The 27962-nt window shown below is 34.2% G+C and overlaps 13 protein-coding genes across 13 annotated transcripts; 4 read left to right on the top strand and 9 right to left on the bottom strand.

Moving 5' to 3' along the window:
* Window positions 1–48: 48 nt before the first annotated feature.
* PHO84 (phosphate transporter PHO84) lies at window positions 49–1761 on the bottom strand (the record flags this gene model as incomplete). Its single annotated transcript, XM_020190436.1, has 1 exon — window positions 49–1761. The coding sequence occupies one exon, from the start codon at window positions 1759–1761 to the stop codon at window positions 49–51; it is 1713 nt and encodes a 570-aa protein (XP_020048425.1).
* Window positions 1762–2194: 433 nt separating this feature from the next.
* ASCRUDRAFT_75322 (uncharacterized protein) lies at window positions 2195–6938 on the bottom strand. Its single transcript, XM_020193022.1, has one exon. The coding sequence runs from the start codon at window positions 6809–6811 to the stop codon at window positions 2426–2428; it is 4386 nt and encodes a 1461-aa protein (XP_020048424.1). The 5' UTR covers window positions 6812–6938; the 3' UTR covers window positions 2195–2425.
* Window positions 6939–8397: 1459 nt separating this feature from the next.
* Window positions 8398–10329, top strand: ASCRUDRAFT_80415 (translation initiation factor 2A; the record flags this gene model as incomplete). Its single annotated transcript, XM_020194494.1, has 1 exon — window positions 8398–10329. One exon carries the CDS (start codon window positions 8398–8400, stop codon window positions 10327–10329), a length of 1932 nt encoding a protein of 643 aa, XP_020048423.1.
* Window positions 10330–10821: 492 nt separating this feature from the next.
* ASCRUDRAFT_69797 (60S ribosomal protein uL24) lies at window positions 10822–11509 on the top strand (the record flags this gene model as incomplete). Its single annotated transcript, XM_020191713.1, has 2 exons — window positions 10822–10837; window positions 11145–11509. The coding sequence occupies 2 exons, from the start codon at window positions 10822–10824 to the stop codon at window positions 11507–11509; spliced, it is 381 nt and encodes a 126-aa protein (XP_020048422.1).
* Window positions 11510–11875: 366 nt separating this feature from the next.
* Window positions 11876–12691, bottom strand: FCF2 (Fcf2p; the record flags this gene model as incomplete). Its single annotated transcript, XM_020194493.1, has 2 exons — window positions 11876–12479; window positions 12618–12691. 2 exons carry the CDS (start codon window positions 12689–12691, stop codon window positions 11876–11878), a joined length of 678 nt encoding a protein of 225 aa, XP_020048421.1.
* A 182-nt stretch (window positions 12692–12873) lies between these two features.
* Window positions 12874–14679, bottom strand: CDC23 (anaphase promoting complex subunit CDC23; the record flags this gene model as incomplete). The annotated part of the gene is made up of 2 exons (XM_020195061.1): window positions 12874–14417; window positions 14553–14679. The coding sequence occupies 2 exons, from the start codon at window positions 14677–14679 to the stop codon at window positions 12874–12876; spliced, it is 1671 nt and encodes a 556-aa protein (XP_020048420.1).
* A 431-nt stretch (window positions 14680–15110) lies between these two features.
* On the bottom strand, window positions 15111–16325 carry CDC73 (Cdc73p; the record flags this gene model as incomplete). The annotated part of the gene is made up of 2 exons (XM_020189561.1): window positions 15111–15775; window positions 15890–16325. Coding segments are annotated over 2 exons (1101 nt in total), but the record flags the coding sequence as incomplete, so codon positions are not given.
* Window positions 16326–16567: 242 nt separating this feature from the next.
* Window positions 16568–17527, bottom strand: ASCRUDRAFT_69793 (thioredoxin-disulfide reductase; the record flags this gene model as incomplete). Its single annotated transcript, XM_020191712.1, has 1 exon — window positions 16568–17527. The coding sequence occupies one exon, from the start codon at window positions 17525–17527 to the stop codon at window positions 16568–16570; it is 960 nt and encodes a 319-aa protein (XP_020048418.1).
* Window positions 17528–19740: 2213 nt separating this feature from the next.
* Window positions 19741–19977, bottom strand: ASCRUDRAFT_16502 (the rab Gtpase Sec4p, the Sec2p Gef Domain, and phosphate complex; the record flags this gene model as incomplete). Its single annotated transcript, XM_020189423.1, has 1 exon — window positions 19741–19977. A coding segment is annotated over one exon (237 nt), but the record flags the coding sequence as incomplete, so codon positions are not given.
* Window positions 19978–21028: 1051 nt separating this feature from the next.
* Window positions 21029–22588, bottom strand: PTC7 (type 2C protein phosphatase PTC7). The gene has a single exon (XM_020193021.1). It carries the CDS (start codon window positions 22394–22396, stop codon window positions 21110–21112), a length of 1287 nt encoding a protein of 428 aa, XP_020048416.1. The 5' UTR covers window positions 22397–22588; the 3' UTR covers window positions 21029–21109.
* Window positions 22589–22756: 168 nt separating this feature from the next.
* ASCRUDRAFT_75317 (alpha/beta-hydrolase) lies at window positions 22757–23918 on the top strand. Its single transcript, XM_020193020.1, has one exon. It carries the CDS (start codon window positions 22871–22873, stop codon window positions 23852–23854), a length of 984 nt encoding a protein of 327 aa, XP_020048415.1. The 5' UTR covers window positions 22757–22870; the 3' UTR covers window positions 23855–23918.
* Window positions 23887–25757, top strand: ASCRUDRAFT_75316 (uncharacterized protein; the record flags this gene model as incomplete). Its single annotated transcript, XM_020193019.1, has 1 exon — window positions 23887–25757. A coding segment is annotated over exon 1 (1664 nt), but the record flags the coding sequence as incomplete, so codon positions are not given.
* A 256-nt stretch (window positions 25758–26013) lies between these two features.
* SNP1 (U1 snRNP complex subunit SNP1) lies at window positions 26014–27270 on the bottom strand. The gene is made up of 2 exons (XM_020191052.1): window positions 27116–27270; window positions 26014–27009 (listed from the first exon to the last, which is right to left on the bottom strand). Exons 1-2 carry the CDS (start codon window positions 27116–27118, stop codon window positions 26077–26079), a joined length of 936 nt encoding a protein of 311 aa, XP_020048413.1. The 5' UTR covers window positions 27119–27270; the 3' UTR covers window positions 26014–26076.
* Between the last annotated feature and the right edge of the window lie 692 nt (window positions 27271–27962).

Genomic DNA, 27962 nt, shown 5'->3' with positions numbered 1-27962 from the left:
AGAAGTTGGGTAATATTGGCACGAAAAACAGTTTTACAGACAACGAAATTACACTTCTTGCTGTTTAGCAACATTATTCTGTGGATTATTGGGGTTGAATTCTCCATGGTATTTTTCGGCAATCTCTTCTAAGGTTTTTCTTTTGGTTTCTGGAATCAATAAACTGGTGAAAATACCCAACAACATGAATAGAGCAAAAATTTCCATGACATGAGGAAGAAAACAGTTTTTGTCGTCAGCAGCACAACCATGATTGATCAAGGAACCAAGACATGTTTGAGCAATAATAGCCCCGATTTTTCCTGATGCTGCACTAATACCATGTGAGGTTGATCTAAATCTTGTTGGAAAGCATTCGCCTGGAACAATAAAGGTAGTAGCATTTGGACCAAAATTTTGGAAAAATTGAGCAAGAACATACATTGCCAACAAACCTTTAGAGCCCAAACTATCGTAGGCAAAACCAATGATACAGAAAATAGCTGTTAAAATCACAAATCCACCCACTTGAATTGGTTTTCTTCCAATTCTATCTAGAAATACAACAGAAAACCAATAGCCGGGAATGGAACCAGCGCAAATCAAAATCAAGTTTCCTGCAGCAATATTGTACAATTTTCTGTAAACATTTTGAGAAGAAGCAAAACCAATAGTTTCTAAAATTATAGCAGAATTAAGACCAAGACCATAAAATGCAACATCCAATAAAAACCACGAGCCAGCAGTACCAAGGAGGATTTTTCCATGTTTCCATTGTTTAAAGTGAAGATAGAATTCTTTTGGACTGGCTTTAGGAGATGTTTCTGGCTCATCAGTAAAGGAGGAAGAACTATTTTCTCTCTGAGTCAAAGCATAGTCATCTGATTTTGATCTCACAATTTTAATCTCATTATTGTCGGTTTTTTCTTTGATTTCTTGTTTTTGATCAGCTTGTACTGCATATCTTGGAGATTCTGGCATAGTCAATCTAAAATATAGTGCTGAAATAGCAGGAACTGCACCAAAGCCAACTAAAACTCTCCACATTTGGTCAACAGCTTTAATACACTCTCCAGTACATTCGTCAACATTATTGGAGTGAATTAGCTGATCTTTCCAGCCAACCACACAAATTAAAGCAACTAATCCTGCTAGCAATTGACCCCAACCTTGATTAGCAAAAACAGCACCCATAATTGCACCTCTATGTTTTGTGGTAGCAAATTCCGAGGTGACAATAGAAGAAAGTGGATAATCTGCACCGATTCCAATACCCATAAATATTCTCGCAAAAGTAAAAATACCGACAAAGTTAATAGCAGGAGAATGGCCAAGCAAACACTGAAATACAGTTCCGACAATCATAATTATAAGTTCAGTACCATAAATTTTTTTTCTACCAACCAAATCAGCTAAAGTACCAAAACCTAATTGGCCAATGACAGTTCCAACTGAAGTTGAAACTTTTAAAAGAGTGCTTTCTGCGTCTGATGGAACACCAGAGCCACCAACGGAGGAACCCCAGTAAACGTAACCAAGCATAGAAACAGCTATGTTAATTGCAAAAATGTCATAAGAATCAGTCAAAAAACCGACACCTCCCACACAGATAGCACGAACATGATACCAACCAAACTTAGCATTGTCGATTTTTTCCAAGGCTAGTCTTCTTCTTTCAAGAGGATCCTCGATATCAGCAAAGTCATTTAAAAAGTCGTGAAAAGCAGCATTTCCAGATTTTTCTTTTTTCTTTGAAGGAAGTTGAGTGTTTGGAGAAGACATAATTTAGTATTCAACTGGAATAATACAGAACAGAGAAGGAAACAAGTCGTATGCAGAAATACTGGGCAGTACGAATGTTAGTTCACTAAAAGTCTTGGTACACTTAATCAGCTGTTTTGATAAGAGTTTCCAAGAAAAAAATGAAAACTAAGAAAATACAAGACATTTTATACTTTCTGCTAAGCAAAAAAGCGTTTTCAAACTTTTCAAAGCTTAAACATCTGCTCTTGAATTCCTTGTTTTTTTACGTTGTTTTCCAGCGAGCAAGACCAAAAAAGAAATATCAGCAAATATAATCTCTGCAAACTCCAAAGCATCCCCACGTGGGTTACCCTGCCGCGAATACTGACCTGTGGGAAGCGCAAGAGAAGCCAACGCTGATGATACCAGAGTTGCTTGATCACAAGACATGTGTGTAATTCGGATAGAGGTTGCGCGTTTTAGGTCAAGCGAAAAGCTTCTTCTTTGGCGGAAGATGAGGAAGAGGCTCGGAAAAACACTCTCAAAACTAAATTTTCTTTGGGCACTCAAAATATAGGAGGGTAACCGATACGCCATCTTCCTTGTTGTGCTCTGATATATACATTTGTTGGTCGAAGTTCTACTGGCAAATACAAACAGAATAGAAGCTAAAAAATCTATAAACCACTGCACAAAACTCCAATCAGCTATCCGACATTGTTCTGATCACTCTTGAAAATGGATAGTTGTGAATCAATGGCGGTGAGGACCCATATTTTTCATTTCCATTACCGTTAATATAGCTGTTATTGCCATTGCCATTGCCATTGCCATTGCCATTGCCATTGCCATTGCCATTGCCATTACTATTACTATTACTATTACTATTACTATCACTATTACTAGTCAATGAAACTAACTTCTTTTGAAAATAACTATTCTGATTGGCTAATTTGTTGAGTTCGCTTTCCGAACTCTTAATCCTTTCGCTGTTTGCCTTCATTTCCTTTTCGTGTTTTTTCTTCAAATTTCTCAAAGCCTCTCGTAGTGCATTTCTTTGTTCCTCTAAGGGGCTGGAATTGTTAATATTGGCTTTAATTTTTAGTTGTTCATTTTCAAATCTCAACAATTGAATCTCCTCCTGTGATAAGTTTAACTTTTTGAGGTACAAATTGTTGTTATTCTTCAAGTAAACATTTTCATTTTTCAAATTAGTTAGCAAATTCATTTTCAAATTTTCAAGCTCGTTACTCAAATCATTACACTTTCGATCCATTTTTAAGTTTTGCAATTCTTTTTCTTTGATTTCTTCATTTAATTGACTGATTTTTTCCTCCTTTTCAATTAGTTCGCTCTGAAACTTCGATTTCTCGTATGATACATCAATGCTTGGAGGAACAGATCCATTTTGCCATAGTAAAACGTGTTCCTCTGCAATATATCTTTTCTTTCGTTCTTGATTTAACTCTTTGGAAAAATTGGCAATTTCTTCACTTTTTTTTCTTAATTCAGACTCATATTTTGATTTTAAATCATTCAAACTGATATTGTGATCACTATTGTTTCTTGGATCATTGTAACCAGGTTCATTATTAGCGCTGCGAAATTTAAACTTCTTTAGTTCCTCTTCCATTTTAAATTCCCTTGCAATTGAATCACTCAATTCTTTACTAATAACTTTCAATTCATTCATTAGTGCTGTGTTAGCCTCCATTATTCCCAATTGATCGAGTGTTAACTCCAACTTTGGTTTGGTTGATAAGTTAGATGAATTGGATGTGGTTTTAATTGCTGTCATCAGAGGTTTTATATTTTTTTTCAATTCAAAACTGTGTTCTGTATTTTTAGTTTCAGTTTCATCATTAGAAAAATTATTATGTTTAGAAAAATATGATGGAAGATCCATGCTGTCCTCTCCTACCTTATTTTTCCGTTGATATTCCGCGTCTGATTTTCCTATTCCCAATTCGTTTTCAACTCTACTGTTTATTTTATCAAATGTAGATGATAATGAAAACCCAGAAGTAACTGAAAGCCTATTATCTTGCCCTGAAGTTTCAAGTTTTAAATATCCAAGCCCATTTTGTTCGTTTATATTTTCGTTATTAGAGTAATTATTTTTCATGAAATGATCATTAGATGAATTTCCCAATGAAATATCAAGCTTTTGGGGTTTCTCAATCGAATTGAAATTAAATTCTTTCAAAATTCCTATATTTTTTTCACTTATATTTTCCTTATGCCCATCAACAAATGAAGATGAGCTATTTTTTGGATCTAGCGACATTATTTGAACAGGAGATGACTCTATTACCAAGCTTTCCATGACCTTTGAAGAGTGTTCCATCTTTAAAGGGGATGGGTTTTTTTTCTGTTGATCATAAGCAAATCCATGAACTTTGGGCTGTTCTGTCTGATCAGCAAATTTAGTGGGACTTTTAAGGCCTTTATAATCCAGATCAGAAAAATCCTTCTTGGCTTTAGATTTTTTAAAATCGCTATTAGTTGAATTATTATTTATTTCTTCAGGAGTGTAAATTCTATCATTTTTAAAATACCTGTTTTGTTCCTTGAATTGGTTTTGAGTAGGACTAGAAGTAACAATCTCAAATATATTGTCATTCAATTTGATTTTTCCATTTGCTTCCAACTCTTTTTCTTTTTTTCCTTTTGATTTCCTCCATGAAATTTTTTTCAAAAAAGAATCTTTTAGTGACTTGCTTCCATTTTTGGTTTTATCATTACCAGAGTTTATCGATGTCTTTTTGCTCAAAGTTGGAGAAGATAATGAGGAATGAATTTTGCTTTCATTTCCCACTACTCCTGAAACAATAGATCCCCGGCTACCCCGATAAAATGATTTAGGTGTTTTCACTACTTCTTCATTTTTTGTTTCAATAGATTGGTTACTTACTATTCTATTAAAAAAAGCTTTAGACTTTCTTCGTCGTCTATCAATTGGAGAGTTGTTATAATTATTCGGGCTAGAAAAGGTAGAAGGACTGCTAATAGTTTTTATTTTATCTTCGTGATTACTATCATGATTAATAGACTGAAATTTTTCTTGTCCTTGAATAACTGGTGTTTGAAATTTGGAGTTTTCAATTTTATTAAATTCAACATTTGAATTTTGATTTGTCTGATCAAATCTATAACTAGCTTTTTCGTTCAAATTAAAGCCCACGGTAATTTCCTTACTTTTTGAGGGGTCAATCGCATTCAAAGAAGGTTCATTGTTTGAAGTAATGTCTGCTAATGGAGATGGTGGTGGTGGTGGTTTTCTAATGGGTTTAAATGAATCAAGTGTTGTTTTGGGTGCTACCGAAGTATTATCCTTTGGTTTGGAGAAATTAACAGAATTAGAGGTTCCAAAAGTATCATAACAATCAGTTTTGGAATCAATTTTGGAATCAGCTTTGAAATCCGATTGGAAATCCGATTTAGATAAACTATTTAATTCTCCAGGTTTATCGTTTTCCATTAAAATATGTGTGCCTGCTGTAATATTGCTTGCATTGTCATCACTACTAGCGCTATCATTAAAATCAAGTTTTTGAACGTGAGGGTTTAACGGTTTATCGAACTCAATAATAAAATCATTATTAATAGAAGTGTTAATAAAAGAACTCAACTCAAAGTTATCATCTTTATTTGCAGATTGAGATAAAGTCATTTCAGGATGTGATTTATCGGATTGCAAAGATTGTTTATTGTTATTCAGATGAGCCTTGGGATCAAGAGATGAAAATGTTGAGTCATTCAGTATAATTTTCTCATCACTAACATTTGCTGACTTATTATTTTCTTCTCTAGTGATTTCAGTTGATGAAATTAAATTATTTTGTTTATCATTAATTTCTTCATCTAGATAAGGATTTTGAGATTCATAATAGGTATTTACTGGAAGTTGAAGTTTTAAGGATGGTTTTGCTTGAGTTGGGAACTTATCTTGGTTTTCAAGTTGCAGATCTGCTTCAACAGTATTTAAAATTTCCAGATTTTCTTTATTTGACTTTAGATCAGCAGTTGTATCTTCATTTACTGGTGGTAATTGTGTGTAATCTGAATTTTGCTGATATTTTGAAAAAGACAAACGATGATTGATTTCATCTTGAATGTTTGATTTTTGACTGTGTGGTGGGCTCAGATTGTAATACTGATCATCAGCGTGTTTTGTCATTATGGAAGCAACTTCTTCAATACTTTCCAAATTCTCTTTCCCTGAAAGATAAGAGGCAGAATTATTGTTTGAGTTGTTGTTTGCATCAACATAAGAATTTTTGCTTGCATTACTATTAGAGTTATTGTTTGTATTCTGAATGTTTGTATTTTGAATTGAATTGTTGTTGATAGAGGTTGAGTTATTTATGTTATTTATATTAGTATTGTTGTTGTTTGCAGGCTCTGGTGTATTATTAGTATTATTATTTAACAGATGATTAAAATTGTTGTTGTTATTATTATTATAATTTTGATTATTTTCATCCCTTAAAACTTCATTAGAAAGACTAGATCTTTGATAAAGAGTCGAGTTTAACTTTTGGCTTGATCTTGGGGAGTTTAAAGGGGGTTGTGTGTTATTAGGCTGATTAGAATTACGATCTTGTTGATTTTGAGTGGGAGAAAATTGAGGAGGTTGGGAAGAAAGGTTTGATGGGGAAAAATCAGAGGAAGTAGAATATAGCGGAGAAGATGGATTAGGAGAAGTGATTCTTCTTGAGTTGTTTGTTAAAGACATTGACCTTGGGTTGGGTTGATTTGAGTAATTGTTTGTAGTAGTTAAAGACATTGAGCGAGGACCATTGGGATTGATTTGATTCATTGGCAAGCGGTTATTAGGATAAGGTTGCATTGGTCTTTGAGACATTTGATTTTGAGGTGGAAGTTGCTGTAGGTTGTTGGCGAAACCATTTTGACCATTTTGACCATTTTGAGGTGGAGGTTGTTGTGAGTTATTGGTGAAGCCATTTTGAAAAAAGTTATTAGGGAATCTTAGTGGAGGTTGTGGCCTGACATTGCCATAGGGTACAGAAGGTCTCATGTTCATGTTTATTCTCTGATTTTGGGGAGGCATGTTTGTAAGAGACATTGTTCTCGGAGGGCCATAGGGGTTGTTGGGATAATTTTGAGGAATTGGTCCTGGAGGACCATTAGGAAACCTGTTGTTATTATTATTATTATTATTATTATTATTATTATTATTATTATTATTATTATTATTATTATTATTATTATTATTATTATTATTATTATTATTATTATTATTATTATTGTCGTTAAAGTTATTGTAAATGGGAGGATGGTTAGGACCAGGACCAGGACCAGGACTAGGGCCCGGAGAGATATTGGTTGAATTCAAAGACATTGTTCTTGGAGAATTGGAAAAAGAAGGAGAAAATGGTTGTGGTTGATTTTGTTTTGCCAAATTTCTCAACATGGCTTTGTTTTTGGCAGTCATGGCCTTTCTGTAATGTTTGCTGTCTTTAGAAACAGTAGAATCAGTAGTATCAGTCTGTAGGATGGGGATAATTGGGTCGGTATCGCTAACTAATACGGGTTTTCCATTGGTTCCACCCATATATCTGTTCCTGGCAACAGAAGACAAGTTATTGAAGTTGACTTGAGGAGAATTGTTGTAATCAAAATCCTTGCCGTCATCTTCATCAAGATCAACATCCTTTTCTTTATTGATATTGGCGTTGTAGTTATTGTTGTTAGTATTATTGCTATTATGATAATGAAAAAAGTTGTGGACCTGGGAATGCATGCTAGTGAAGGAGTTGTTCCTTGATTGAGAAGGTTGGGGAGGGTGGGTCAAGGAAGATGTTCTACCAGCAGGAATATTGAAGTTTGTATAGTTTTGTAGGGATGGAGAGGAGGCATTGGGGAGCAAACTATTTGACCTTGACTGTGAAGCAGAAGGAGGTTGGGGATAGTGCTGCTGTGGCTGCTGAGGAAATTGTTGTTGCTGGTACTGCTGCTGGTATGGCTGCTGGTACTGCTGTTGATATTGCTGCTGTTGCTGAGAAGGAGGGACGACGCCAGGTGGATAGAACTTTCCGTAGTTAGTGTTGGTTGCTATTGGGGCCTCTTGGGTCACATCAATGATGCTGTCGTTGAGTAATTGATCTCTGATGGAGGGTTTCCCAAGCTTGGGTTTCTGCAGAAAAGAATCCATATTGGCAAAATTGGAGGAGATAAATATAGAACAGGTAATGGTTTAGGTTTTGGAACAACCGGAAAAGAAAAGGAGAGATGAAACAATAGCTGGAGTGGAGCAGAGGTGCAAGTACAATATCCTGAGCTTGAGAAAGCAAGAAAGGCAGCAGATATCAATAGGATTAAGCTGGGTTGGATACGTCCCAGAGCTGAATCAAGTGCCTGTGGTGAATCCGGCGATGATGTAAGGAAGTGAAGGAGAGGAAGAGACGGCTGCACTGCCACACCCACATGTCTGGAACACACCGCCACGCACTGCCTGCTCACGTGCCGGGCCTTCGGTACTTTGGGGCTTTTTATCTCGCTGTTTCTTGAGCAGCAGCAGAACTCCCCAAAAGTCTTTCCTTTGGTGGTGCTGGTGCTAGTTTGCAGGTTGGCGACGTTTGATATCCAAAATATTCCTCCAGGGGCCCAGGTGTTTCAACGGAAAATACTTGTTATATTAACTTATCAACAATGTCTTCACATACTCCTCTCACACAGTTCTACTGCAAGACCCCCAAATCTATCGAGCTTATACTGGGAAATCCTTCTTTCGACAGTACCTCCATTTTGGATAATTCAAATCCACCAGATAACGCTTCCTCCTCTGCTCCTGCTTCCTTCTTGATCATCAGATCCTCGACCTACTCTCCTGATGGAAGGGTTTTTGTTTTCACCCAGCTCAACTCGGTTTTTGTAGTGGATTCTGCCTCTTCAGCCGACCCTATCAAGCTCTCCTTTGACAACGATGTGTTTGACGTCCATTTGTCTCCTAACTCCTCATTGTTGTCTGTTTGGGAAAAACCTTCCAAAGATGCTCAGAATAACTGGATCAACAACGTCTCTGTCTACAATCTTAAATCTTCCACTAAAATTGCTGACTATTTGGCCGTATCTCAATCAAACTGGAAACCACAGTACACCTTTGATGAAAGATTTTTCACAAAATTCAATTCCAAGTCTCAAAACCAAATCAACATCTACGAGATTTCAAAGGATTTCACTGAGCTAAATCTCAACAAAAAACCCTATGCTTCTCTTGTATCTCCAACCACTATCCAGACCTACCAAATCTCCCCCGGCCAAAACCCTTCAATTGCAATCTTTATCCCAGAGAAGAATAGTAAGCCTGCTTCCGTTAAAATCTACCAAATAACTAAAAATCTAAATTTTAATACTCCTATCAGCTTCAAAACTTTCTTCAAAGCTGAGAGATGCGTCTTAAAATGGAACATCCTCGGAACTGCTCTATTGGCTTTGGCTTCAACCGATGTAGATGCCTCCAACAAATCCTACTATGGCGAAAGCAATTTATACCTACTCCCTCGCTCCTCAGCTCAGTCGAGCTTTTCAAGTTCAACAAGAATTACTCTTGACAAAGAAGGCCCCATACACGACATCTCATGGTCTCCTTCCTCAAGAGAATTCGGTGTCATTTACGGTTACATGCCCTCAAAAACTGCCTTTTTCGATGTCAGAGGAAACCTCCTCCACCAACTACCTCAACTACCCAAAAATACAATTTTATTTTCTCCTCATGCAAAGTTCATTCTAGTTGCCGGTTTTGGAAACTTACAGGGAACTGTCGATATCTATGATCGTCAGCAAAAATTCAAAAAAATCTCCTCCTTCAAAGCTGAAAATACCTCTGTATGTCAATGGTCCCCTGACGGTAGATTCATCCTAACCGCCACCACTTCCCCAAGACTAAGAGTCGATAATGGTGTCAAGATCTGGCATGCTTCCGGAAAATTGATCTTTATCAAAGAATTTAAAGAATTGCTAGGCGTCGATTGGAAATTTCAACCACTTGAATCTTTCCCTCCCTTGAAAAAATTATTGGAAGAGACCCCAGAAGAGCACGAGTCCGTAAAACTTTGGAAACTAACAAACTCTACCAGCAAGATTACTGCATCCAATAAACCAAAGACCGCTTATGTTCCTCCTCATGCTCGAAGAAATGGTACAAATGGTTCCACCGCTCAAACTTCCCTATATCAAAAGGAGCTAGCCAGAACTATTGGTTCAGATTTACAAAAGCCTTTTTCCCCCAGACAAAAAATCATCCCTGGTGCTCCTGAGCCCCCTGAATCAAAGGCTGCTGCTAAAAATCGTAGAAGAAGAGAAGGCAAAAAGCAACTGGCCCCAGCTGATGATTCCATCTCCCCACCAAACTCATCTTCTACCAATGGCAATACCGCTGAATCAAATGTCTCCTACGTTGTTGGTGGTGTTCAGTCTTTTGAAGAAAAAAAGATCCGTAGTCTTTTGAAGAAATTGAGAGCCATTGAAACTCTCAAGACGAAACAAGCAAATGGCGAGCCTTTGGAAGATACCCAAGTTCTAAAGATTAAAACTGAAGATAAAATCAGAAATGAGTTAGCTGTTTTGGGCTGGGAGGAATAATTTTAAAATGTGACTTATTCCTGAAGTTGTCTTTTAGGTTCAATCCTGACATTCCTCACTTTGGGTTTGAAAAAACGGCTATTAATATCACTTTTTTCATAATATATTGATAGTTTTTTTTGTCCAATCATCTTTATTTGCCTGTAGTGTTGATCCCGTCCAATCACAAACAATTTCGATTTTGCGTGCTTATCAATGCAAAAAGCGGGTAACGTTGCTTTGCTTGCATTATAACAAATCCCGTATTTGTGACTGCTTTCTTTTTAGGGACTGAGAAAAATACCGTCTGTGTAAATTTGAGCTCCTACTAAATGGCTTAAGTGGAACTCACCCAAAATCACCTTTTCGATTATGTAATCTACTTAGAGACTGGAAAAAATAACTTGAGTATTATATTTCATTTCAAAATATCTAGGGATATCTGAAGGAAGCTATCAAGTATACCAGTGTATTTAGTCATAACTAAGTCTTTCTCAATAATTAATACAAAAAATGAAATTAAGTCAAGGTATGTGGTCATTTCAATAATAGAAACATCATCAAATCAATTCAACAATCTCTTTGCAGCTAGTCCAATAATATATTATAAATTCAATATTAAATTAGTTATTTTTCATATTTTTTTTATCTACAGACCATTTATTATTAAAATCAATCACTTCAATTTTATTAAATTCTATCAAATTCTATCAAATTTGTTGTTTTTTTTGAGCATTGAAATAAAAATTTTTTGAAAATAGCTTGATAATTAACTGATGGGTGAATTTTATTTTGCATTGTGATTTGAACAATCCACTAACTTTTTATTTCTTTAGACGTCACAAGCTCCCGTAGAAAAGCTAGAAAGGCTTACTTCACTGCTCCATCTTCGATCCGTCGTAAATTATTATCTGCTTCTTTATCAAAAGAATTACAAGAACAGTACGGTATCACTGCTTTGCCAATTAGAAAAGATGATGAAGTAAAAGTTGTTAGAGGTTCCAAAAAAGGTCAAGAAGGTAAAATTTCCTCTGTTTACAGATTAAAATATGCTATTCAAATCGTAAAATTAACTAAAGAAAAAGCTAATGGTGCTTCAGTTCCTTTAAATATTCATCCATCCAATGTTGTTATCACTAAATTGCATTTGGATAAAGACAGAAAAGGCTTAATTGTCAGAAAAGGTGGTAAAGCCGAATAGATAATTTTATAATTTTACTAATTATTTTTTCAATAAAAGGTTATACTTATAGTGATTTTACTTTTTGTGTAATGAATCTTGCACTTAATTCATCCTTTATGGTTTTTTACTTTAAAATCAAATCTGTGTAATATAATGGTCAACAAGTATTGACTTACATTTTAATGATGCAAAATATAATTATAATACATTGTTTTGATTTCTATCTAAGATAAAGCCGATTTAAAATCGTTAGAAATGAAGAGGACTAAATATTGTAAAAATGGGTAACTAAATATGAAATAAAAAATGGAAAATAAAAATGAAATGATGAAAAATATCAAAAGAAATAAAGTATGAAATGATCTATCGAAAAAGAATATTGAATTAAAACCTTCTCCTTAGTTTTTGAACTTTTTTGTAATGTGCTTTTTTACCACTTCTTTTACTTTTTTGAATTTCATCATATTTCTTCTTGAAGTATGATTTTGAATCTTTGTCATTCATTAATGATTGCAACATTGTTTGCCCTTTAATTTTCTTATTAGGGTATAGTTTTGTGTTTGTAGTAGGCTCAATTACAGTTCCAATCTGAAAATGTTTTGGAATTTGCCATTTTTCTTTCTTGTAAAATCTTTTAGGATCCAAAGCACTTCTTTGTTGGACTAATAGCAAATCTCTTTTGATTTCTGGAGTCATTTCCGGTTTCCCAATACTAAACCATTTTTCAGTAATTGATTCCTTTTTCTCTTTTATTTTATTTTCTCTGGTAAAAGTAATCTCAGTTTTAGCCTTTGATAAGTATTCTTTATGACCAAAATGCCTATCGTATGTATATTGTTCAAAAGAGGATCTTATTTTAGGTAACGAATTTATTGTTCTTTGAATCGAATCCAAGCTGTTCGTTTCCTCACTGGCATTATCCTCGATTTTTGTTTTGTTCTCTTTCTTCAAAAGTTCAAATAAATCATCAATATCAAAGTTGTTGTAACTATTGCAACCATTGGAACCACTATTTACTAAGGAACTGAGTTGATTCAGGTTATCATCGGTGATATCTTTGCTCTCCTTGATTTCATCAAGTTGGAAGTCGAGAGAATTACTTGAAGATAAGGATTCAGTAGTTGACTCAATGATAACAGAATGATCATAAATATTAGAATGGTTATTTAAAATGCCAGGATTAGTAGATATACTCATCATAGTGAAAAAAAAATATGAAAAAGAAAGATAATTAGAAAGTATTTAGAAAAATGATAGTCTCACTTCTTTGATTTTCTTTATGACCCTCAGAAATGAAAAAATTATGAGAAAAAATTGGTTTTTCCTTGAGCGGTGTTTTCAGCTGATGCCGGCACGTGCTTTTTGCTGAAAAATCCCCAGAATCATCTTGAAAATTGTTTAGTTTTAATGGCATTCATCGCTTCTCGAGCAATGCTTCTAGCTTCTTCAATTTCGTTGGACGAGCCGTTGTTGAGCTCGCTTGCATATCTGTAGGCATCTTCCCAGTTACAATTTTTGAATTCATGTTTGGCTAGCCATAATCTCGCTTTGCAGGTTTCATCGGTGGGTTCATATTCCTCTTCTTCTTTTAAACATAGTTTCATATAAGAAACACAGCTATGGATATCTTTGAGCTCTTGATATAAAAGTGCCAATTTGTAGAGAATTATTGGATCCATGTCTGAAATTGCCAACGCTCTCTTATAACATTTGATGCTTTCATTATATTTGTTCAATTTTTCATAGCAATTTCCTAGTGCTTGCCACATTCTTTTATCTAATGGATTCAATGAGCATGCTTTTTGATAGTAGTATAACGAATATAGGTGCATATCTAAAACTTCATAGGCTTGACCTAGACCATACCAAGCTTTAAAATCTTTGTTGTTTGTGTCAACAGCTCTTCTATAACTTTCAATTGCAGCGTGGGAATTCTTTAACTCAACAAATTCGTGACCCATTAGTGTCCAAGCAGCAAGACACTCTCTATTTAACGTCAAAGCTCTTCTATAATACATGATGGCCTTTTCATGTTCAAATTTTAAGGAGTAATAATTAGCGATGATACAACATGTTTCGGGCCTAAATTTATCCACGGATGAAGCTAATTGAGCCAAATATAATAGTTTAGAATTTTTTTCCATGACATACAAAATATTTGAATAAATATCTAAATCATCCAATCTAAAAGGATCATTAAGTAAAATATCATCGAAAATTTTTTCCGAGTCTTGATAGTCCAAGTGATGATACGAGATTAATGCTTTTTGAATTTTTATAAAAGAAAAATTCGGAAAGAGTTTGGTCAAAAAGTTCAATTCTTTTAGCAATATGATATTCTGTTGAAAAAACTCCTGATGAATCACCACTGAAAAAACCTTGATCATAATATTTTTATTATCTAGTTTTATTTGCTTTCCAAATTCAGAATTAATACTATTAGGTTTCAAATTTAGAAACTTGTTAAGAAAATTTAGCGCTTCATCAAATGAAGAAATGCTTGCAATCAATTCAGCCCAACAGGTCCAATTATATGGATATAATAAAAGAGACTTAAAGAAAGACTCTTGAGCCTGCTTTATGTTTTTTTGTTTTAATAGTATTATTCCATACAAATAATATAAAAAGGGATTCAAATTTTTTGAAGTGTCCTCATGATTATTAATATATAACTCAATTTCTTTTAAAATCAAAGGCAAAGACAAATTTTGAGCTATTGAGTCTTGTTGTCCTAATACACCCTCGCTATCTTCTTCCTTTCTTTTTTCGCCTGATAAATATGTAGAATATAATTTAATAAATAAAGCAATTGAGCTTTTACAATCTTTTAAACAATTAGAACATCTATCAAACTCTTTGCAGTCAAAATATGATTTGGCAAGTGCAATTTTATCGTTTTCCAATATTGAATTGATAATGTCATCATCTTGATTATCAGCACCAGATTGATTATCATGGTAATTAAAGTCTATTTCAAAATAACTTTCTGCATTGTTCTTTTTTGAATTTGATTTTAGATAATTGATATATAGCGTTTTTTCGTTTGGAATTTCAACGAGACCATTCAAAGCTTCTGCTGACCATTTAGCGCTGTTATAAAGATTCAAGTTTGTTAAAATTTTCACAGACTTTCGTAGTTCATTTTTGAAGTTAAATAAATCTTGGGGGTCCAAGTTAATTGATTCCATTTCTTTTCCAATATTGCCTTTGAATTTCATCCACACAACGTTTTCTCTACCAAAGATAAGTTGAAGGATTATTAAAGAACAACAGCTGAAAGAGCTGATAAAAGATAAAACAATGGCTCAGATTACGAATCGAACCGGTGCTTACCGATTTTCGGCTTTTGGAAACTTCGATTGGAAGCTTTAGAAAATGGTTCTACGCTTTTATTAAAAGAAAACAGCTATCAGAGAAGACTTTACAATCTGTAACAGATGGGATAAACTATGTTCTAAGTCTTGGAATACTTCAATGCTACAAATTCAAACAATTGTTGCTCATCGAATAATTTAAAATGACTCAATTTGTACTATACGATTTTCATTGAAGTTGCATTGAAGTTTCATTGAAATTAAATATTAAACCAATGAAAATTGTTTTACTACGTCTTTCTTCCCCATCCCTTAGATAGCATATTTTTTTCCAAGTTTTGCCAGAACCATTCAACAACCTGTCTATCTTTAAATCGAGCATATCTTTCTAATTCAATTTTTTCGACATTCCACTTGTTAACTTTTTCAGGGACCATGTCACCTTTATAACCAAAGTAGTAGCCTTTGATATTTGAAAACAAGTCATTGGGGTTGTTCCACTTGTAGTTTTTAAATTGCCATTCTTGACCAGTTGTAAAAACAGCCACAACTCTGTCCCAATATTGTGGTTTTGTGAACTTTTCAGTAGAATTAACTACAAGAAACTTCAATCTTCCAAAATTTTTGGAATTTCTGGTAACTTTTAATAAATCAAGATAATTGTGAGTGCTGGAAATAGGATCTTTCGTTGAAAAGACACCATCTTCAAGAAAGCTTTTAATATTGCCCATTGTTATAATAGAAGATGAAGCGGGTGAAATTAATATAATTGGATCTTTCATCTTATTAGCATTCTTTCTCTTGCGATCTTTAAACGAAGTTGAATTTGATGAAGATTTTTTTTTCAAATTTTCGATTATTTTGAAATCAATATCTGTCACTAAATATCCAAAATCAATGGGTTTTGATCCGTGTAAATATGTGTTATGGTCAACGATTGTTCTTTCATTGTTCATGTTCTCATAAATATCTTTAAATTCTTCATTTGGATTATAATCGTCGTCTTCAAAATCATCATTTTTTGAATAAATGTTCGATTTCAGAGAATTGTTGTAATTGTTTATATTGTTATTTAGATATTCACTATTGTTTGTAAAAGAATCATTTATGTTATTCGAATCAAAGTTATTTCGGTTTAGATTTTGATTATTATTTCTTTCATAGTTATTATCATGATTGGAATTATTTATATCTCTAATATGGGCCGATACTTTCAATTCACCCTTCAACCACTTGTTCAAATCACTTCTTTCTTGAAATGATAAGGTTTTGATATTTTTCAGCTGTGAATCAGACAAATAAGTTGAGCCTGCAGAATCTCTGTGAACCCAAGATTGGTAAATGACTTTCAAAGATAATTTTGTATTTTCAACAATAAAGTTGGTTAAAGTAGTCAAATCACAAATTTTTTGATCGATTTTCAAGTAAGCAGCCAATGTTATATCGTTGGTATTGGAATCGTTTTCGTCCAACAACTGTATTTCTTTTTGTTCAAGAATTGCATCACGCAACAAAATCAATGGATCATTTGAAGACATTTTGAATGATGAAGATACTAACAGGATGGGATGGAGAGCGTATTTATTGTTGTTGGTATTATTCAGTGAGAGATAGTCATGTGCTTGGACAAAAAAAACAGAAAAAACAGTATATAGATTGAAATTCATCTACAGAAAGTGAGTTAACATCACAGAAACAATTATATAATAGAGGAAAATTTATGAAAGTCTATAAACTATAATTTAAAGGAGAAATCTAATGGCTATTCCTGTTCAGACAAAAATTTTTCAGCATCTAAGGCAGCCATGCAACCAGATCCAGCACTTGTAACTGCTTGTCTATATCTTTTATCTTGAACATCTCCAGCGGCAAAAACACCTTCCACTGAGGTTAAAGATGAGCCTGGAACAGTTTTAATGTAGCCGGTTTCATCGGTGTCGATTTGCTTAGCAAAGACCTGTGTAGCAGGAGTATGGCCAATTGCATAAAATAAACCATTTACAGGCAAATCAGTGACTTCATTAGTGTTGACATTTTTAATTTTTAAATTATTTAATAATCTACCATCACCTTGAGCTTCTAAAGAGACTGTGTTGAAAAGAATTTCTAGTTTGGGATTGTTTTGAGCTCTTTTTTGCATAACTTTTGAGGCTCTTAGGTAATCTTTTCTAACAATCAAATAAACTTTTGAGCCATATTTGGTTAAGAATAAAGCCTCTTCACAGGCAGAATCACCACCGCCAATAACGGCCAAAGGTTTATTTCTGAAGATTGGAACAGCACCATCACAAACAGCACAGGCACTGATACCCTGTTGCCAATATTTTTCTTCGCCAGGTAAACCCAATCTTTTGGCAGATGCGCCGGTAGCAATCACAACTGCGTCAGTTAAAATTGGCTCATCGTCTTCATTCCATTCAGTCCAAAGCTTGAAGGGTCTTTGTGAAAAATCTACTTTAGAAATTGTTTCAGTGATTATTTCAGTTCCAAATCTTAAAGATTGTTCTCTCATTTTATCCATTAATTCAGAACCACCTAGTCCATCGGGAAATCCAGGGAAATTTTCAATTTCAGTGGTTGTAGTTAATTGGCCACCAGCGGCAATACCATTAGCAAGCATACCTTCGTATAAAACGGGCTTCATCTCAGCTCTTGCTAAGTATATAGCAGCAGTGTGAGCAGCTGGGCCAGAGCCGATGATTGTAACTTTATTGTGAACCATTTTGTTATTATTGGAGTGAGTAAAGAAGTTTGATTGAAAGTACTGTTGATGCAAGGACTTTTGCGAGGAGTGAGTAAGGAGTGGAAAAAAAGCAGAAACAGTTAGACAGTATCTGAAGATATTGGAAGTATTTATATTCTGAATTTCGGAAACTGGAGAATAATTAAGGGGATATGAATGATTATTAATTTTACCGAAGAGCTAGAAATCCTATTAGAGATTATTCAGCCAAAGGACGTTGATACTTATAAATTCGACTACGTTCTAGAGCAGAGTAGGCCGGGTGACCTCAATCAAGGGAACCTGCTTCGGTGTGCTGTCGCATGCATGATCGGTATGATGACGTAATGGTGTGCGTATTGGACGCGAGTCCATCGGCACGGTTCTACGGCTTTTGAAATGGACTGGACAAGGCAAAACGAACTAAACTAAACTAAAAAACACAAAATGGAAATATATAAGTAGCGTAAATAAATAAAACAATCTCAAACGAAATGAAGCGAAGTGGAAAAAGCAAAATGCGAGAGTGCGAGATTCTATTTGATACCGTTTCTCTCAGCACTGTCATTGTCTTTTGAGGGATTGCTATCGTATTCTTTGGTAGCAACACTGTCGACTTTTAGTTGGCTGTCACTGGTCTCGAAGTTGAATTTCTGGATTTCATCGATGATTATATTATCAATGTCCTTATCTTTGGAGTACTCAGAGTAGTAGTCATATCGTAAGTTCAACTGGTATTCCTCAAAGTTCTTGTTGTTGATTATATTTGTTGAATCATTCTCCCAGATTCCCAATCTACTCCAGAACATTTTGGCTCTGAGTCTGCAGCATTCAACCCAGCATTTTTTTAAGACTATCTTATTGTTGATTAAATCCTTCCCCCAGATTCCATTTTTGATTGATCTCAAGAATGCAAATAATTCGCAGACGTTTCTCATCCTGTAAAGACAATAATTGCATAACGGAAATTCATTTGTAATTACCTCTGTGGTAATAATTTCAGAAGAAGTTTTCTGATTGCTTGATTGGCTATTTTTTTGCTGTTGTTTTTTGGACTTTGAATTGAACCCAAAGAAATTTGAAGCGTCAAAACTTGAAGAAACTGAGGAAGAAGATTTTTTATGAGTTTTAGTTGTATAGACTTTTAAAATGTATAATCTGGAATGCTCAAGTTTATCTTCTCTTTCCTCTCCGCATAATGAACATTGTTGAGAGCTTGCCACTGGTGGTGTTTCGTTTTCATTGGTATTATTACTCAATTGGCCAGTTGAATTTCTATTTTTTTCTACATTTCCATTTCCATTTTCATTATCATTATCATTAGTATTGTCATTAGCATTGCTATTGCCATTCAAATTTCCATTGGAATTTCCATTAAGATTTCCATTGGAACTTCCATTAAGATCTCCATTGGAACTTCCATTTTTGTTGCCAATTTTATTGAAATTATTCAATTTCCATATTTCATTAATTCCACTAATTGGCTCAATTATAACTTTCCCATTTATTAAACAGTTTAAAACGTTTTTCTTTTGCAACCATGAAACCCCTGGTGCTTCATCCAATCTCAATGTCGGTTCAATATCTTCAATCAACAATTTTTTGAAAAATTTGCTGTCTTTAAATTCAGAATAGTTGTTTGTGATATTATTATATGAATCTAGTTTTTTACTCAATTGAACATATTTAATAAAATTAACAAAATATTGAAACATCTGCAAGTCATATCTTATTGCTTGAACCGTTGGTGTATACATTAGGTTTTCAATAGATAAATTATTGGGTTCAATTCCATTTTCAAGTGTATTATCATACTTTTCATTTTCCTCAGTGCTTTCGTTCAAGTCATAAATTTTGGAATTACTATTATTATTGCTATTATTCATGTTGATGATATTATCATTATTATCATAGCTGCTATTCACGTTACTCATATCAAAGCTTTCAAGTTGAGAGTGCTTTTCTATTAATTGATACAACCCTTCATTTTGGTTGGGATTAGTAGGAGAAGTAGCGCCAGATCTTCCTGGAGACATAGATAACGTTGAATTGGAACTCATGGGCAAAATTAAACTGGTATGCCTGGAATGGTTATTAAACATTGCCAATGATCTTCTCTTTTGATTGATGATTAGTTTTTCCTCATTTTTCTGCAAAACTGCTAGAATTTTTTTCAAATCATCTAGTTGATCCTTATACAAATTTAGTAAATTGTCCTTTTCTTTGATTTCATTAACTAATATAGTGTTTTTCTTGTCAATAGATTCTGTTTCTCTTCTAGCGTCCACCACCATATTATTGGCCTCGCTAAATAACGAAGTTGATAAATCTTCAATTTCCTTAGACAAATTTATGACTTCTTGATCAGCTTCTGTTCGACAAGTTCTTTCAACTTCTAAACTATCTTTGAGCTGTCTTATGGTTTGCGTGTTGGCTAAAAGTTCGGCTTTAGCTTTGATTAGCTCTTCATTTTTGATGGTAAGTTCGAGTTGTGTTTGCTGGAGTATTTCAGAAAGTGTAGTGTCGTAATAAATTGAGTCAGAAGATGATTTCTTGGACAAAGTAGCAGTTTTATGAAGGGTTTCAGTACTGGGGATAATGGGTTGGTGTTCAACCTCAGCTACGATTTGTCTAGCTGGGTAAACAGCAGGCTCTTGGACGACGTTGGGATGGAGTAGCTGCTGGGACATCTTGCTAGTCGATATGGAATCAAAGTATCGATAAGGAAAAGACAGAAAGAGAACAACTGGATAGAAAGAGAGGAAAACAGTGGAGGAAAGACAATCTATTTATTGGGTCTCTGGTTTATTTTTAAATTGAAATTATGATTTAAACGGAACAGCACAACACGCTTGAGTGGATTTTAGTTTGGCTTTTATTTTTTTGGCTTGATGCTTTGGAGGTTTGGCGTTTCTTAAAAGAATTTTCAGGACAAATGCTGCTCGATATATTTGGGCTGAAGCAGTGTGTGTTGCTGGGCTTGGGATTGTATTAATTACTGGCAGCTATAAAGATACATTGCTATATTACATTGTGCAGTGCCTGTTTATTCAGAGGCCCACAGGCACTTGCCAGGGAGCAGTCATAAGCAGCAGCAGCAACATCAGCAGTGGAATCAAGAGCAATGTGATTGACCACCCCCAACGAAACAACAGATACGAAAGAAATTTATCCTGAATATCAACTAGATCTGACTGGATTCTATCTCATCTTTCCTGGTCTTGGTTTCTTTTTTACCTTTTTGCTTTTATGTTCTGTAATGACTGGAATATTGAAAACTGGATGTTGAATATTGAAAAAGCACTGGGCAAAACAGTATAAAATATCAAGTAAAGTAAAGTAAAGAGAAATAAAATAAAATAAAATAAAGTAAAATATAAAATATAGAGTATAAAGTATAAAATATAAAATATAGATTAAACATTCAACATTAAACTGGTTGAAAAAAAAAAGAAAGAAAATGAAAAATAATAATAAAAATGAAAATAAAGAAAAAAAAAAAAAAAAAAAAAAAAAAGTAAAAGATTAATAATAAATACTAGCGTAATGTTTAAAGTTTTAATGTCGTCCTCAAAACAATCTCTATTCAACTTTTATGAAGACAGTTGTTATATCATCAGGTTTGCCTCCGAGATATGGTTGGCCAGTTATTGCTCTTAATTCTTGAGAAAAGGGACTTGGGAAATCCTCATCATAGCTCAATTTTTTGACATTTTGAACAAAAGTGTTTGCTACTTGTTGTAATGGAACATTGATGTTTTCATTATACTGGTCCTTTAGATAAATTTCGATATCAGGAACCAATATATTATCGGTAATACCATCTGTAGCAAAGATTATTATATCATTTTTTTGTAATTTGAAACTGTATTCTTGAGAATCTAGGGGAGAATCCAATAAATACTTTTTATTTTGTCTTCTTGCTTGTTCCAATAGCTTAGGAGGGATTATTGATAGTTGATAAGGTGTGTTAAAACGATGGGTTTGAAATTTTGTTTGATGAATACATTTGAAATCTCTAAACACTCCCATCCAAGAATCACCCAAGTTTGCTACTTTTAGTTCACCATTTGAGGATAAGATACCCAAGCAAGCAGTTGTGCCTCCACAATGGACTTTTTTATCGCTTTTTATATAATTGAAAGCCAAATTTAATAAAAATTTAGGATTTAGATCGATTAATTGGTCATTATCAGAATTTTCAAAGATGTATTTGATTGAGTTGCATAATTCTCTGCTAATTGCAGAAGAATCATAGCCCATTTCAGCCCAACCTCCGACGCCATCAGCTACACCAATTGAAATTTTATAACCATTTGAGTTGATTAGTAATTTTTCTGAGATAAAATAATTGTCCTCACCAGTTGGAGATTTGTTTGAAGTGTTTGAAATTGAGTTTTCAAAAAACCCATTTTCCTCTCGATCTTTTGGAGAAAATGCTACGACGATGTTATAATTTAAAGAATTGGATGGGTTTTGTGGGTTTGGAGGAGGAGAGGTGGAAGAACCTGAGGAATTTGAGCTAGAAGAGAAAAAAGAGGAAGAAGACGAGGAGGAAGCAGGAGAAGAAAAAGATGAGAAAAATGGGCTATAAGAGGAAAAAGATCTTTTGGTTATTATTATGTTGGAAAGAGAGCCGTAATTGTACGAATTTGAGGTGTTGAGATTATTAAGATTGAGATTAATAGTACTGATGTTATTATTGTTGTTATTATTACTACTGTTGTTATTGGTGATACTGTTGAAATAGTTGCAGGTATTTTTAGAAATGAAAGCCAAAGGAGAGGAGGAATAGGATCTTTTAGATATTGAGGTTATAAGATTGAATTTATTAAAGAAATTACAATTAATATTGATAGGTTTAGCCATTTGGTTTGGAGTAATGTGAATTGATTTGGTTTGATTTGATTTGGTTTTGATTTGATTTGGTTTGATTTGGTTTGGTTTTGATTAAAAATTTATCTAAGAATATATTCTTTGGCAACGTTTATTTTAGTTTTAGGATAATAATTCATAAACAGTGAATATTTTGCTTTCTTTTTTCTTTTTCTTTTCTTTTCTTTTATTTTTGGAATTTAAAAAAAAAAAATAACAATCAAAAACGAACGAAAGTTAAAAAAGTAGATGATAAATGAATTTTGATAAAAATGGCTGTATTAATAAATTTTTTCCCCGATGAAAAAGTTTAAATAGAGAACGAATAGCGAAATTGAAAAAAAAAAGAATGTTACTATTATTTATAACCTTCGGATAGATTAAACAAATCAGAACAAGTTTGGACAGTAGATCAATCAGGGAATAGGACTCGAAGAAAAATAGAGTAAGATAATTAGAATTAAATAAATGATTCGAACGAACCATTTAGCTTCTAAGAGAGCATTCGCAGCGAAATTTGTGGAAAGAAGAAGGTATTTTTATGGCGAGGGTGATTTGAATTGGATGGGAGACGCATTAAGCGACAACATAAAATCAGTCAAGTTGGCGTTTGATAAGTACCAATACAAAGAAGAGAGCAAGCTGCCACCAATTGTTATGCTACATGGGCTTTTTGGCAACAAAGGCAACAACAGAAGTGTTGGCAGAAAACTAAGTCAAGAGTTAAAGAGAGATGTGTACTGCTTGGATTTGAGGAACCATGGGGACTCGCCACACATCGCTAGACACGACTACCCATCACTAGCACAGGATGTTGAGAGATTCATTGAAAACGAAGAATTTTACAAGAAACAAAATAAGCTCTGCGTTTTGATTGGACACTCGATGGGAGCAAAGACTGCGATGGCGGTTTTGTTGCGAAAGGAGAAGTTGGTGTCGATGGGAGTGATAGTGGATAACTCGCCAGTGAGCTTTGCGTCAGCGTCAGGATCGATCTTTGGGCAGTATGTGAGGAAGTTGCTCGACATCACCGAGAACAAGAGCTTGGGCATCCAGAGTCTTCGCGAGGCAGACGAGTACTTGAAAAGCATCGAGGCCAACGAGTTCACGAGAAAGTTCTTGCTCACCAACCTCAAAAGAAGCAAGAACAGTAGCAGCAGCATTGCGTACGAGAGCAAGGTGCCACTTCGGATCTTGGGCAAGGCGATCGACAACGGACACATTGCAGGATGGCCATACGACTCGAGGGCAGTCCGCAGCACGAAGCCAGCGGTGTTTATTCGAGGGAGCCGATCAAAGTACGTCGCCGACGAGTATCTTCGGGATGTAGGAATGTTTTTCCCAAACTTCCGTCTTGACGAGATCGACGCCGGGCATTGGGTGATTTCGGAAAAGCCTACGGAGTTTGTAGCGCGAGTCAAGCACTGGGTCGAGTGGTTTGAAGAGCCTTAATGAATCGAGCCCTAATGCAGCGAGCCCTGGAGCAGCCGCAACAGAGCGCCAATGAGAGCGGCTGCTGAGAGCAATGTCCCGGCAGAGCAAAAGATGGAACTACGACGGCATCGCTCTCCATCCAGAAGCACAGGAGCCTGAGGCCTCAACACCACCATCCCAACAACTCCTACCTTTAACGCTGCTGCTTTTACACCATGAGCACCAACGATAACTCCCCCCAGCTCCACTCGCCGGCCCTGGCAACAAAGTTGAAGTCGGCTTCTCACTACTACATCTCCTCCACAAGCAAGAAATCGAGACAGAAAAAACTCATTTGCACTTTCAGCACCAACTCCAACGACTCTCTCACAAACACTGTGACTGTTCCTCCCGAACCCACTGCCACTCAGCCCGCCGCCGATGATGCAGCAGCAGCTGCCGCTGCTCATGCCGACAATATTCTTTCCCGCAACCTGACCCAAATTCATAGCCATAGCTGCAGCTCTTCTTCAACTTCCAAACGTTCAAACAAATCTTCTCATTCTTCTTACTCAGCTCACCCAGCTCATTCGTCTCATTTAATTCACTCTCATTCTCCCACCTTCCATCCCCATGGATCTACTAAACCAAAGAATAAAGATGCCATCTTAAATAAATCTAGTAAAATCATCAACAATGCCAGTAACAAAATTCATAACAATAATGACGATTATAATGATGTTGACTATACTATCAGTGACTATGATAACAACAGCAGCATATATAACGATCTAGACAGAATTATCAGTAATTTATCTCTAGATTCTTCAAACCCAATTTCAAATAATATTCCAAATAATATTCCAAATAAGTGTGCAAATCATATTTCCAACCCAGATTTAATTAAAAATTCAAAGCCTGATTTAAAAACGAACCCAAAACCAGTTTTGAAATCAATACTCAAAAAGACTTCTTCCATACCTGCAAATAAATATGCAAAAAGAGAAATCCCTCCAAAAGATACTCCTGTCAAAAAGGTTCGTTTCAAATCAATCGCTAACATTCAGTATCCGGATTGTCAAAAATCTAAAAGCAAATACAATTATAAATCAAACTGTTCAAACTGTTCAAATAATTTAAACAATTTAAACAACTTTTCTTTTTCTTTCTCAAATTTATCCTCCCATAACGACAATCCAACAATAATAAATCCCACTGACGATCAAAATATATCAACTGCTCTCATCTCCGATGCTTGGGAAGATTACCAAGAGATCGAAATCAATGAGGATTCTATAGATAACCTTGTTGATGAAATTGAATCTTACCATCACATAAATCTGTTAAATTATACTCAAAACGATACCCTGCCTCTTACAAATGACAATCTCATCAACCCCAACATTGAAAAAAAATCTTTAATTCTTCCTAAAATTAATGGAAATCTCTCTTATCACATTGATAACAATCAAACCGATAATCTTGATATCAATGATATCAACCGTATTAATAGTATCAATGAAAATAATGATAGCGATTCTACCGACACCTATCAGGTCCCAATTATTCACTCCTCTTACCTGACAGATAAATTTAAAACGCATTTTCCTAGAAACAAACTTTCTTCCAATTCAGATGACGATCAAGCTAGTAATACTGTTACTTTTAATGAACTTTTTAATCCCAACTTTAACGATAACCTCAATCAGAATTTTAATGATAGCTCTAATGAAAATTTTAATGAAAAACTTAATGAAAATCATAACAAGAATCTTAACGACATTTATGATGAAAATTATTCTTCTTCCTCTTCCTCTTCCTCTTCCTCTTCCTCTTCTTCCTCTCTTTCTTCATTTCAATCTAAAACAACAAAAACTTCAAAATATAAATACAAATATAAATAACATAAATTTATTACCTTTTAACTTTCTTTCTCTTCAAAAATTAAAATATTTTGATTTTTTTAATCTTTTTTAATCTTTTTTTATCTTTTTTCATCTTTTTTAATTCTTTTTTCATTCTTTTTTCATTCTTTTTTCATAATAATTAAAATAATATGTTACTTTTTTCTCTTCCCTTCTATTGGTCTTATAGATGGATAACATAAACCAATTATTGCCAATATATTATATTAAATACAGTTAAATACAATTAAATGAAATAAACAAAAATAGTAAAAAATAGTAAAAAACTGTAAAAAAAATAATAAAAAATAATAAAAAATAATAAAAAATAATAAAAAATAAAATAGATTTTAGTTCTTAATAATAAGATCTTGGGTTCATCTGATTATAAACTTTGTCATGTTGTATTTTTTTCTCCCTATATCTTTCTCTTTCTCTATCTCTCATTGGATCTCTGGTAGAATCCCTCATAGAATCTCTTTGGCGGTAGTCAAAATTAGAACCAGAATTATATTCTCTTTTATAACTCGAGTTTATAGGATTATTATAACTACTATAGTTATTTCTCATCGTTGATGATGGAGGCTTACCATGATATCTATTTCTCGAGGGTGAAGAATGTGATAAATTGGTGGGATTAGATGGAAATGATGAGCTCAAAAAATCTCTTTTCGTATAACCTCTACCACCCAATCCTCCTCCTAGTCTTCTTGGCAACCAATTATTCATTCTTCTACCTCTTTCAATGTCACCTATTATTAATCGATTTTTGATTTTTAAATTTTTGCAGCTATTTAACGCTTGAATAAAATCACTTTCTCTTTCAAATAAAATAAAGGCATACCCCTTTTTTTTATTCTTGTTATATTTGTCTTCAATTATTCGAATTCTTTTTATTTCACCATATTGATCAAAGATCTTATGTAGATCATCTTCTGATATATCATATGGTAATCTCGACAAAAATAATGTTTTAAAAGGATTCCCAATTATTTGCGAGTCGTGATTGGGATGCCAGTTATCCAAATCTTTTTTCAATTTTTCATTTAATAATCGTTTTTTCTCTTTTTTTTCACGTATTTGCTTTTGCTGTAAACCCTCAGTTGGCTCATACTTCGCATTTTCAATATAATCCTTCAATACATTGTCATGAATTAGTGAAGACATCCCAGATATAATTTGATTCGAGCGTTTTTGTGGCGCGACATCAATTGGCTGAACATATTTTAATAGAGGTCTTGGTTCAAATAGCTGTGATATCTTCCTTGGTAACAAAGAATCAGAATTGGACTAGATCAATTGGTGAGAAAAGCAGTTAGTATGAACAGTACAAATCAAATAGTAAGAAAATAGTCAATAGATAGAAAATTAGAACTAGTAATATCAAGCAACTTACCATGTTGTCTGGATATCTTTTGTTGATAGTGTGATGGATCTGGATGAAGTAAAATTGCAGAGTATTGTTGAAATGCACAGTGCTTCATCTCAAAAAATCGTAAACAAATCCTTGAAATCCGTGCCGTACAAAAACGGTTGAATTACGTTATCACTATCTGTACACGTGGTTTTCTACCGATGTGAGCACGGATAGCATTCATCATCCGTGGATGTTCTAGACCTTTTCGCTGGGATGCCGAACAATGAAAACAAATGGCCCGTTTGGATTATTAATGGTTGTGCAGGAGTTTAAAACATCCCCCAAAACAGCTCCAGAACACTTCGGCATTTAAAACGGGAGCTATCGTAGCAAGAGCAGATAACAAAAATATAAATGGCTGGGAATTCCAAACCAATCCAGTTTACTGCGTTTTTATTTTAGAGTATTTTTTGAAACTGCTCTAGCAGCAAGGAACACTTTTTTTGCTTTTCTTAAATACTTCATTCCTATTGCTTGTTCTTGTTTCAGCAATCGTTGGTTTTCAAGCAGCGGAGTTGTTGTGTGTCTAAATAACAGTTTCCCTTTTTTATGTCTCTAGAAAAACAATTGAAAATTATTTCTAATTTCACTTTTTTGTGATTATTAAACGCACAAAAAAAATCAAATGACCATAAAATTCAAAACTCTTTCACAAGTTCAAAATTCAGATAACTATTGAGGGGTGTCTTTTTTGAAGCATGTTAATAACATAAAAAAACTGACTATCAATTTTATTCTTGGTTTTGTTAATTTTATGCTGTTTTTTTGTTTCAGAGTATAGTATAGTATTTCCTTCACTTAATTATAATTTGTCCTAACAAAACTC

This window comes from Ascoidea rubescens, assembly GCF_001661345.1.
Source record: "Ascoidea rubescens DSM 1968 unplaced genomic scaffold ASCRUscaffold_4, whole genome shotgun sequence".
Taxonomy (NCBI): Eukaryota; Fungi; Ascomycota; class Saccharomycetes; order Ascoideales; family Ascoideaceae; genus Ascoidea; species Ascoidea rubescens.
Note: the sequence above shows the minus strand (reverse complement) of the source record. Positions and strands in the feature narration are given on the sequence as shown.

Coding starts and splice junctions, on each gene's coding strand:
- ASCRUDRAFT_75322 (XM_020193022.1), bottom strand. CDS start 6,811: ATGTCTCTTACAAACATGCCTCCCCAAAATCAGAGAATAAACATGAAC.
- PTC7 (XM_020193021.1), bottom strand. CDS start 22,396: ATGGCTAAACCTATCAATATTAATTGTAATTTCTTTAATAAATTCAAT.
- ASCRUDRAFT_75317 (XM_020193020.1), top strand. CDS start 22,871: ATGATTCGAACGAACCATTTAGCTTCTAAGAGAGCATTCGCAGCGAAA.